At 43.5% G+C, this 12,644-nt stretch overlaps 1 protein-coding gene across 1 annotated transcript in view; it reads left to right on the top strand.

The window, feature by feature from the left end:
* Positions 1–9,223, top strand: part of MTNR1A (melatonin receptor 1A) — a 98,999-nt gene extending 89,776 nt beyond the window's left edge. Inside the window, exon 2 of the mRNA XM_084856629.1 lies at positions 8,355–9,223. Within this exon, the coding sequence (XP_084712755.1) occupies positions 8,355–9,223 (869 nt within the window). The remainder of the gene's footprint in view (positions 1–8,354) is intronic.
* Positions 9,224–12,644: the final 3,421 nt, after the last annotated feature.

The raw sequence follows: 12,644 nt of genomic DNA, 5'->3' as shown, positions 1-12,644 counted from the left end.
TCTGGTAACTACTCCACAGCAGCATCTAAAATTTGCCAGGAGTCTGCGCTGTATCGTATTGAGAATAACAGGTTGGGATTGAAAGGGCTGTGCAAGATGTTCTGCAGGCACACTGCAGAGGGAGCTTCCAGCTGCAGCCATTGAAAAAGCCATTGCAAGGATTGGGGGACCTGCCTGAACCACTGGCAATGTCGGGCGGAGGGTGGGGAGTGGATAAATCAGCCAATGTTGGTGTTGAAGTGCTTCCCCTTAAACACAGGGCTCTTTGGATCCCAGCCATAGTTATTATCCTGACCCTGGTAGAAATGGTAATCGCGATAGTAGCAGTAGCAATAAGACCAGGAATAAGAATAAATGCTCCTTATGTCTTGTTTAGGGATGAATGACTGCTTGGACTTCTCTCATCCAATGCTGGGTATAAATACAGTTGGAATGGTGTTTATTATCAAAAATGCACAACAAAAATACAGTAATATAGATACCCTGGTTGCCAGTAAGTGGAGATGGTTACAGTTAGCCACTTAGGGTACATTGCAATGGCCACAGATGGTCCTCCAGAAGAGATAATAGATGATCTGTTATTACTCATCTTAAAAACTAAGTGCTAAGGGGTAAGTTGATACAGCATACAGCTGCTGCTGCATTTTTGACATGCCATTATTTGTCATAGCTACTGCTTCTGCCTGCTTGATGGAGCAATAGACATTTCTCCTAGAAATGTTCTAGCTTGATTGTTCTGAGTTGCATTACATGCAGTTGCTAAGAAAAGTGAGTGTGGATTGAGAGACATGTGGTCCCAAGTGACATTAACATTTCAGCAATGGTTAAGCTTGGCTGGCAGACCAGAGACACACACTAGATGGGGTTCAGGAGACTGACTGCCCTCTTCTGCTTTTACAAGTCATCCCAGAGCTAGCCATGCCATTTTGGGCAGCACCTTTGTCTCTCTAGCCATCACCTCTTACCTGCCAAACTGTAACTTCTTAGTGCTTCATCACTCTCTTGCACGCTGGGTCTCTCTCTCTCTCTCTCTCTCTCTGTGTGTGTGTGTGTGTGTGCACGCATGTGTAAAGGTTGATGGTTGGAGAGCAAATTCTATGGTTGCCAAGTAACACAGCATCCTTTTCTCCAAGTTACAGAACTGAGTATAATAGTTAGCCTAAGAAGGCCAGAGCTGTTCACATGTCTCGGATGGGAACTTTTTCTCAGGATCAGAAATAATAATAATAATAATAATAATAATAATAATAATAATAATAATTAGTAGTAGTAGTAGTAGTAGTAATAGTAGTAGTTTATAATCATCATCATTTTTGTCTTGGTAGTTCTGATGCTTACTCAGATGGGGACCCAATATAGCAGAGTCTCTTTCAGTAAGGAGTATAGTTGTTCAGGAATTACTTGTTTAGTTATATGGCATGTGGATAATGGGGCCCTCTTTTTCTTTTGCACTGTATTTAATAGGAATGCTGATACATTGATTTGAAGATTTGTATTGATTTATACAGTACCATCAATATACATGACGCTTTTCTCCGGCCTTCTTGAACCTGGTACCCTCCAGACCATGGGCCATGCTGGCTGGGGTTGCTGGGAGTTGTATCTGCAGGGCACTCAGTTGGGGAAGTCTGCCTTATTCAGTATGTAAACAAACACTGGTTGTTGCCACTTGGGGGTTTACAAATTAAAAGTGACAGTGTGGAAGAGAGAGGGGAAGGAGAGATGAGGGTAGCAACAGATGAATGTGAGCAAATGGAGTTAACATGCCATTAAGCTTGGGACAATATTGGATTTGTTCAATGGGGAAAGGCTGGGCCAGATGTTGAGATGGGGAAGTATTCTTTGCTTGAGTAAGAGAAGTTGTATCAAAAAACTGCAATGTATTGAGGCTTTTTTAGATTGTCATATACAGTTAAGCATCCACCGAGTAAGGCAACCTTGGACTTTTTCTTTCTCTTTCTTCTGTTTGAGCAGGCAGCTTCTGCACGATAGGTTTTCAAGATCCTATACATTATTTACCCATGCCTTTCAGCCTGGATTAATAATTTCAGAGTGAATACTGCGTTCTGACTTCGTTCTTACAATATGTGAACATCTGGAAGTGCTGTATTCTGCTGCAATTCCTGGAATCGGTGGGGGAGATCCAGACAACCCTGCACACAAGTTGACAGTGCTTACACACACACACACACACACACGGCTAGCATTAATTTTCATTTCTGGCTGTGACATGTTGACGAGACCAGGCTCTCCAAGTAAGCTTCATGAAGGAGTGGGGATTTGGATTTGGGACTCCCCAGTCCCAGCCAAGGATGCTAACCACAACTCCCCACTGGCTCTCAATAACAAAGGGGCACTGTTGGCTCAGCAATGGGTGATTTCACATGGGATCCTTCTGATCCTGTGTAACTGTGTAGTTGGCATATTACAAAGAATCCACAGTTGCAGTTTACGTCAGCTGTGCTCATGCTACATGGTATGTGTAGGAAACAAATGGAGAGGAAGGGTCTTGGACTGTGCCCGCTGCACCTGCCGGTGATGTACATGCATTCCATAGAGCTTGTGAACAGATCCCATGCACATCCAAACTATATTCACATGGGCCTGTCTTGCCATTCCCACATACATAGAATTAGTAGTGTGCAAGGTGTGTTCACAAACACTAGTAAATGTGTGGGGGCCAGGGCAGAATCACTGGGTGTGATCTTGGTCTGTTCTATGTATTTTCTGCTCATGCCATGTCATGTAAAGAAGTCTATCACTGAACCCTGTATTCAATATTTTGTTCCCTACATCTTTTCGCCATGAGTGGAAAAACAGCTTTGGTGGGGGTGGGTGGGGTGATTTTGGGTGGCTAAATGGCAGAAAGGTAAAAGTTTAACCATCCCCTCTCACCTCACTGCTCTTTCTGTTCTCAAGCACAGCCGTCAAGGTTGATATGCATTTTAAAAACAAACATCAACACAAAGAATCCCACAACTGAGCATCACTTGTCCTTTGCGCCTGAATGAGAGCAAACCCAATGGGTTGGATCCAGACTCAGGCATACTTAGAGTAAAGCCACTGAAATCAATGGGACTGAAATTAGTCATGACTAACTTCTCCCACTGATTTCAGTGAATCTACTCTAACTCAGAATCCAACTCTGTATTCTCTTAGTAACATTGGATTTCTGCATATTGGTGAAGAAAATGAAAATCTACATAGCTGTAAAATTCTGTACACACCTCAAAAATGAAAAGCTGGGATAAACTAAGCGAGACAATAAACTATTCATTTAGTCTGTTCAAAACTACCATAACAAATTAAGGTTTACACAACACACCATACTTTAAATATCTGTTAGACAGCAATTAAATTTTGTTATTTGTCGATTATTATTGCAGATATTGGAATGAGTGGTAATACATTGCCAGCAGTTGCTGGCATCTAAAGTTTTTCAGAAGGCACTGGAGAATTCAAAATGCATTGTAGCTCATAGTTTCTTCCAAACCTAATGATCTGGACTTCATTCAAATGTAATGTAATTTTTTAAAAGGAAAAAAGGTGGCAGTTTTCCAAATTATCACAGCTTATGGGATCTTCATAGAAAAATAAACCTTATGAGTTTTTTTTCTTATACTGTGCTAAATGTAATGCTGCACTACCCATGTTTATAAAGGATTGTGTTAGCCCTACTTGGAGTAGACCCATTGAAATGAATGGGACTTAAGCTAGACTAACATTGAATACAATCCAAAGTTTTTCTATAATTAGACTTCCAAATTCAACTTCATTCTCAAATGCTTTTTCATGTTTACTTATATCAGCACATTAAATCAAACCTCAGAAAGTTCTATAAAACCAAATATCTGCCTGATTGTACAATATCTAATCTTATTTACTCAAGGGAGTCATTGTCAAACTCCACCTCTCTTCAGGATCTACATTTTACCAAATGTCACCCACCGAATTGATTAGCTCTTCATGCTGCTTTTTATTTGAGGTAATTTTATGCTGGTTCTCAGTCAAAAAGGCTCCCAGAGTTGCTTAAATATAATCAATTAAACCAGGCAGTCCCTGCTCAGAGGCTGACAATCTAAAAAGACATGACATGAGGAGGCAAAAAGACATGACACGAATTATCCAGGAGGCAAAAGGGCGGGAAAGGGTAATTATTTTAGCAGGGCTGATGGAATGGCCCTGCTCTCCCTCAGGTTAGCCTGCTGGAATCTGTTCACAATCCCAGCCTAAAGTGGCAAAAAGAGAAGATAAGAGTAGACCTGTACTAGCGTGTATGTATATATGTGTGTGTGTGTGTATATATATGTCAGGAGCGCCCTAGCTGCCTCTTGCAGTCCCCTCCAATAGCCAACTCAGGACACAGATGTCGAGGATTCTTTCCAAGGCTTTATTCCTTTATTCCTTTATGACTCTTACAGATACTAATCACTAGCAACTAAGCAAGGATCTGCACTGGGGATAGATAGCAGAGTAGCCTAAGCTCCAGGTAAGGCAGTTGGCCCCCTTGTGAAGGAGAACCACGGGAAGACTCTGAACTTATGGGCTATGGAGACATCCTCCCTCTTTCCCTTGGGTCCTCGGGACGCGACCGTTGTTTGAGCACCAAACGAGCAGAGCACCTCCTTTCGGTGCCCTCCATCTGTCGTCATTCCCTGCATCTGCATCGAGCATCCAGCAACCCCCCTCCAGTGCTCTCTCACTGCCAGGGTCACTATCTATCCCAGGAATGCTGGCAGGAGGAATCTCTGCCAGCTGCTGTGCTTGTGAGAGATGAGCGAGCTCCTCTCCCATGGACTGCTGTGCTTCCTCAGAATCAGAACTGCTCTGGGGCTCTATGGGCTCAGTTTCCACCCTGACTCTCTCTCTCTCTCTCTCTCTCTATATATATATATATATATATATATATATATGAAATACTATAGTATACACAAAGTAATGTTGCTAACTACAAGATGGAATGCAACACAGAAATAGATTGACCAATGCTCTGCCTCAGTATAAGGTAGGCAAGCAAATTGGTCTATGACATGACACTAGGGATGTTGCAGGAGTCCGAGAGGGGAGGGGAATCTGGTGGACTCCCCACACCTGCCCAGCCTCCAGTCCATGGACCACTGCCACTTACCCACCTCTGTTTGGCTCCCTGGACGAGCCACTGGGCGGTCTGTGGGCACTTGGCGAGTGGCCGCCTGACCCTTCAGCAAGCCACCATTTTGCATAACAATGGCAGCTCATTGCTTTATGTAAAAGGCCGTTTATACAAATGGCCACTGTAGAGTGGCCATTTACACAAGATTACAGGTGTGAATGGTCCATTTACTACAGCCGTTTGCATAAAAGGCCCTTTAAGTAATACAACAAGCCTCGGCAACAAGGGTTGCTGAGGGGTCAGGCGGCCATACACTGCTTGCTGGGCACTTTCAGACCAGTCGATGGCTTGTCCAGGGAGCCAAACAGAGGTGGGTAAGTGGCAATAGTCCATGGACTGGAGGCTGAGCAGGTGTGGGGAGCCCAGGAGCGGGTAAGTGGCTGAGAGTGGCATGGGTCTGGGGTGGCCCGCCCATCCATCCCTACGCTGTTTATTGGAGGATTGCTGGAGATAAGATGTGGACTGATTGAGCTGAGGAGGGGTTATAATTAGTGCTGTGCCAAAAAAAAATCCCACTTTTTTTTTTTTTTACTGCTCTCATTCAATTTGACAGAAAAGAAGTTGCTTGCTTTTGAAAAGAATTCAAAGGAGAAGAAATTTTTGGAGAAATTCTCATAGGCTGAGTTTGGGGTTCTTGTGCTTACCTTATTCATGAGGTGGCTGAGGAATGTGCATGACTGTCTTGTCTTTCATTGTACAGTCATCTCTCTGGCAGCCTGTAGCCTCCTTGGCTTCCTGCAGTTCAATTAATTCTATATGGTGGCTGTCTTCCCCCACAATCCCCTGTAACAACGGTATGGGACATTGTGGAGGATCTAAAATAGGGGCCAGGCTGCCAGCACAGTTGCTGCTGTTGCCACTTGCAGTGGCAGCACAACACCCCCTACCCACCTTAGGAAAGAAGAAGAAAGCTGTGCTACAACCCCTGCCAATGGTGAGCCCTGCCTGTGACAAACTGTTGGATAATTTATCTTTCCCCTGGAGAAATTCAGTGAAATTGTCCCCCCAATTTCTCTGCCAACAAATAGGGTGGAGAATTTTGAGAGGCCATTTGCGCACAGCTCCAGTTATAATAAAAGCTTCAGCCTTGGTGCTGAGCTATCTTTCCCTAGTCGAAGGGGAAAACTGGGAGGGATTTGACTCTCTTAAGGAAAATTAGCTCCGAGGGGTATTATCACACTCTCAGTTTTATTCTTTAACTGCAGTGCCCTTTTAATGGTTACTTATAATATATCCATGTGGCTGCCACCACCATAATTGCATTCATAGAGTGTAATGTCTTGTACTTAGTACATATCAACATGGCTAATATGTAATAATAGCCTCTTTGACATTCTTATATAAACCTTTCACCTGAGTCCAAACACCACATAGGCAGGGCACAAGAATGGTTCCTGATTTTTTAATCTCTCAACAGAAGTTCTTCTGTTTCAGAATTTCTGACTTTGGGGGCTGATCAGGCCTTGGCTACTTAGAAGGCTTGTTTCTGGAGCTTCCTGGGTCACTTCCTGCTTGCCTAGCAAGGTCTACTTGTAGCAGGCAGTCACTTGGCTAAGTCAATCCAGTAACGTGACAGCTGCTACCACAGAGTATCACTCTCTTGGCTGAGCTACTAAAACAGAGTCTTGTGAAAATTGCTAAATAATGTAAAGTGTAAGAACTATTTTTAGATGGGAAGAGATGTTGCAGCACACGTGCTCTGTGCCGAAATGTATACTCTGGGTTTGAAGCCATTCATAGCCTCTTGCATAGCCACCTGCAGTACCAAATTTAATTTGTTAATCAAAAGTAAATCCCACAGGCCCCTGTCATATAATTAAAATTTAATATGCACATGGATTTTTTTTATATACAAGCCAGGTTTATATATAGAACCTGGATTCTAAAATAGACATTTCACATCTGAGAGAGATGATCTCAACTGGAAAAAGAATAAAGTTCCCAAGAGTAGCTGGAGTTTATGCAATGTTTCCATCTCTCTTCAACTACTGTGTGCCATTTTCAGAGGCTAAGCTTAAGGACTGGTGCCCTCTAGTCATGCATGATGCAGAGTTAAACATGACGAGCTGAACAAGAAGGTAGAGATAGGAATGTGCATACTGGTGGTCGTGCAATTGCCAATGTCTACCCACACATTGCATTGCTTTTTATTGGATACACATCTAAACACGCATTCCACTCCTCATTCTTGTGCAACTACCTATGCATAAGTATTTGCGACTAGAGCTAGATTCTGGTGTGGTAATTTTCTTCTAAAAACCTGAACGGAGTGGAACCAGGACTGTACTTACCTAAGCAACTTATTTAAGTTCTTGTACCTTGTCATGGTTACCCATAATATATTCAGATGAGCTGCCGACACTGTCTAATTGCAACCATCACACACAGTTTGTACCAATTTTGGGGCTTGATATAGATAACCCTCCCTTGCATCACAATTATTATTTTAATATTAGCAACACTATGGGTTGGATGACCATATTTTACAATTTGATATTCTTCTGCATAGATGCTGGCCTGCTTGACCTATACATAATGTAGTAGGGCATTGTGGCAAATGATGGCATATATCATATTGGAAGATGGACAGGTTTATGAACCCCTGATGTTGTGGGTGACATTTTTAGTTCCTGTAATAGTGTTGCCAGAGCAGATAGAGAGACAGAGCTGGCATCTGGCTTTGTTGCAGTGTCTGATCCCTGTGTTTGTATCCTTGTTATGTGGTCTCTTAAGGATTTAAATCAGGCATTTCTCAGACTACAGTACTCACCCAAGAAAGTGAAAAAAACAGATCAAGAGAGCCAGATTGAGAGCCAGATTGGGACCCAAGAATAACCAATACAAACCCAGAAGGGGAAAAAATGGAACACTACTTGTTGTCACCTACAGTTCCTAGTGGAAACCACAAATGTAGCATCAGTGATCTACAGTTTCCTGGACTATGATACTTCCCTCTCACAGGTCATGGATGGTAGGCCTGTGTGTGCTTACAGATAGCCACTCAGCCTAAAAAGGTTATTCCCCAGCAACAACAGACTACATAATAAGGATACAAACACAGGAACCAGTCTATATCAGCTGCAACACACCCAAAAACTGTTTAATAGATGCATACAGTTGCAGTCCAACTGGAATGTGGCTTTGGTTAAAAAAAACACCCTACTGAAGGTAGTTTATCAATGTATATATGTTTATTTTTCAGGAAACGTCTTCGTTGTCAGCCTAGCTATCGCTGACCTGGTAGTGGCCATCTACCCATATCCTCTGGTCCTGACATCTGTCTTTCACAACGGATGGAACCTGGGATACGTCCATTGTCAAATCAGTGGGTTTCTTATGGGCCTAAGTGTTATTGGATCCATCTTCAACATTACTGGAATTGCCATTAACCGATATTGCTACATCTGCCACAGCCTCAAGTATGATAAGTTGTACAGTGACAAGAATTCTTTGTGCTATGTCATTCTTATCTGGTTCTTGACATTTGTTGCCATTGTGCCCAATCTGTTTGTTGGATCACTTCAGTATGATGCCAGGATCTACTCATGTACCTTCTCCCAGTCAGTGAGCTCTGCGTACACAATAGCAGTTGTGTTTTTCCATTTCATGCTCCCAATAGCTATAGTTACATTTTGCTACTTGAGGATATGGATCCTGGTTATTCAGGTACGGAGGAGAGTTAAACCGGACAACAAACCCAAGCTGAAGCCACATGACTTTAGAAACTTCGTGACCATGTTTGTGGTCTTTGTACTCTTCGCGGTTTGCTGGGCTCCTTTGAATTTTATAGGTCTTGCAGTGGCCGTCAACCCAGAAACAATAACACCCAGGATTCCAGAGTGGTTGTTTGTTTCTAGCTACTACATGGCATACTTCAACAGCTGCCTTAATGCTATCATTTATGGACTTCTGAACCAGAATTTCAGACGAGAATACAAACGAATTATTGTGACAATTTGTACAGCAAAATTTTTCTTCCAGGACAGCTCTAATGACGCAGTAGACAGGATGAGAACCAAACCCTCACCACTGATCACAAACAACAATTTAGTGAAGGTTGACTCAGTGTGAAAAGAGAAACCTTGCTATTGACAATGTACAGGCATCAATCAAGTGCTAAATCTGTTTGTTGGGCCCACGGTTCCAGTTCTGCAACAAAACATTGATCCTCAAATGTACAAATGCACTCAGATAAGGTTATTTGTACAGTATCTTTGAGCCAAAGTAACAGTTTTTACATAAAGATCCTCCCATTGCACTACATCTTATATCGCATACAGTGGCCATGATCCAAGCACAGCTAAATTAGCTAATACCCACTGATGCCAGTAGTTAATTCTCTTCCATTGGAATAAATGAGACTAAAATATTTTCTTTGGTTGGATAATCCCCAGTGATTCACTGAAACAAACCTACAGTTCAATCCTATACATGTCTTTTCAGAAGTAAGTCCCACTGAGTTCAATAGGGCTTACTTCTCGGTAAGCAGATACAGGATCACAGCTTTAGATTACTATAGAACTACAGAACAAATTGGTGTAAATCTTTTGTTTAATTTAGATAAGCACTAGAGATGATTGGAACTAATAGAAACATGGGTCTATCCATCTATCTATGCACCATCCTAATCTTCCAGAACTGTAATCTAATGTTGCAAAGCAAGATTATGGTAGCAAAATTCTCCACGCTCAGTGGCTAAAGTGAAAAAGGGATGATGTATAAGAGAATCTCATAGATACATGTAATTTGTTATAAAACAAAAAAATGAAAACAAGAAAAACGGAAGTGGCACTTGTAAATTATAAGAGAGTATATGTATCAGTAAACCACAGAATAACAAGTTATAAAAAAGTGTTTCAATTGATAGGGAAACTCCTACACTTTACAGTTATTCAGGAGCGATAAGGGACAAAAACCTCCATAGTCATTCAGTTGTATGCATGTGTGAGGAAATTGGGTGGTGCACACTGAAGTCACTCAAGATGAAAGCTCTGTCATGCCCCATTGATAAGGAATGGTGAGGTAGGTGGACGACTGAGTCCCTTTTCAAGAGCAGAATTGTAGCAGCACCAAGGATAATCTCTGCAGTCATATGCAGCTCTAGGGAAGCTGACTGCTCCTGCCTGTTAAACTGAGTATTGAGATCAGAGCTAGTTGCACTAAATCCCATTGCTATCTCTTTGCTATGAATGCCTAATGGAAAGAGACAAACTAGAATAACATACATGGATTTGGAAAGGCAAGGAGCAGCCATTTCTAGTTACATCTCACAGATTCAATCTTTCCCACAAATGCCTGTGCCCTTTTTAGGCTGATAAAGATAGAAGTCATATGAAGGACAGGTGTATGCAAAACAATAATTTCCAGTTATTGGTAATTTGTTAAAAGAGATGTTCTTTGGCTAAAAGTGTATCCAAACCTCCTGTTCAGATTATATCCCCTTCTTTTAGAAGAATTCTGTTCGAAAATACACTACTCCATTAAACTGAAAATATTCCATTTTTCAGATCTTGGCTTGTTAGTCACTCACTATCCTATTCTTTATATTTTCAAAGCATGGTCAGCGGTACCCCATATTAGTTCAAGCCATCTCTATTTTGGGGAGGGGGGAATAATTTGACTTTTGTTATTGTAAGTTAAAATCGTGCAGTGTAGTTAAACAGATTTAACCAATGACTTATATGTATATTATAATCTAAAGATATTTGGTTTCCAACACTTTCTTCGAGAGCGCTCATCATATTTGGTAGACTTCTCTAAGCACTAGTCATGCCATCAAAAATACCTTGTATTTCTTGAGGGATAATATTACTGTACAATTCAAGGTAGCTCATGAGGCAAATACAAACACATTCATACATACCTGAAACTCCCACTTACATTCAGGTAGAGATGTCAGAGAATTCTGCCACGGATCTCAGTGAGGCCGAATGCCAGTGCATTCAGCTCCCCGAACTCCGTGGCGGAACGGCCTGCCGCCCCCCCCGCGGATTCCCCTGGGACGAGACTTACCTGGGGCAGATGTTCCGGGCAGCGGCAGCTCCGGCGGCAGCTCCGGCAGCAGCTTTGGCGGCGGCGGCTGGTCTTCCGACCGTCTGCCGCTGCTGCCATTTTCAGTCTTGTCTTTTTTTTTCTTTTTTTTTACAGAGACGTGATAGGCTACGTAAGTTTTTACATAGCCTATCACGTCTGTGTAAAAAAAAAAAAAAAAGACGAAGAAAAATAAGGAACGCAAATGGCGGTGGCCGTAGCCACCGCCATTTGCGTATGCATTCTTCTTTTTTTTACCCAGACGTGATAGGCTACGTAAGTTTTTACGTGGCCTAAAACGTCTGGGTAAAAAAAAAGAAAAAAAAAAGGCGTACATAAATGGTGGCGGCTAGAGCCGCCGCCATTTGTGTATGCATTTCCCCCCCCCCCTTACCCAGAGCCCTCCGCGGCCAGAAATCCGGCTGTGGACGGCCCTGGCCTGGGCCTGGCCGGCTGCTCCACAGAGCCACCATGGAGCACAGCCGGCTTTTGAGGATTCCGGGGGGGAGGACCGGATCGCCTCCCCCCCAACAAGGATTCTGGGGGAGGGACAAAGCGCCTCCCCCCTAGCAGAACCCGGCGGAGCCAGGTAAGCGGGGTTTCGTACACCCCTACATTCAGGCAACTGAATAGGTATTTTATCTTTAAAACAACAGCCTTGTGTTGTTCTTAGCTCACTTTAAGTTTGCAATGGAATGAACAGTACCAACAACAGCCAACTTTTAATGATCTCATTCACATGTAACAAGAAGCCACCATGGCCGAATTTCCCCATGGGAATGCTCATTGTGGTGGCTGCCGCTATTCTGAATATTCGTGTCGTGGTGGGGGTGCGCCGTAGTTTGTCATTACATGCGAACCCGGCAAGGGTGTGTTGTTGGGGGGGTTGACAAGCCACCCAGACCCATGGGCTGTTAAGGTTGCAGGTGGCTTATCAACCACCCCAACAAACCACCCTTGCTGGGTTCGCATGTAGGGGTGTATGAAACCCCACTTACCTGGCTCCGCTGGGGTCTGCAGGGCGGAGGTGATCCGGTCCTCCCCCCCAAATCCTGCCCAGCCAGCTCCGCTCCGTGGCCAGTCTGTGGAGCCGCCGGCCAGGCCAATCCACAGCAGGGCCTCCAACCGCTGCTGGGCTGCTGCAGACACAAATGGTGTCCTGTGTAGGGGACACCATTTGCATCCCTATGCTAGGCTGTGATAGGCTACGTATATATTTACATAGCCAATTACAGCTAAAGCGGGGACGCAAATGGCGGCCGCTATGGTGGCCACCATTTGTGGCCCCAGCAGCCCAGAAGACGACCCGGAGCCGCCTCCAGAGCCTCTGCCAGGTAGGTCTGTTCCAGGGATTTTGGGGGTGGGGGGGTAGTCCATTCTGCTATGGGCTCTGGGGGGCTGGATTGTAAAGAATCCGGCCTCACTGGAGTCTGTGGCCGAATTCTCCAACATCCCTATTTGC

The sequence above is a fragment of the Heloderma suspectum genome, chromosome 5, assembly GCF_057233095.1.
Source record: "Heloderma suspectum isolate Gila_16-S chromosome 5, 16-S_ref, whole genome shotgun sequence".
Lineage (NCBI taxonomy): Eukaryota > Metazoa > Chordata > Lepidosauria > Squamata > Helodermatidae > Heloderma > Heloderma suspectum.
The sequence above is the reverse complement of the archived record's forward strand: the minus strand, read 5'-3'. Positions and strand labels throughout refer to the sequence as shown.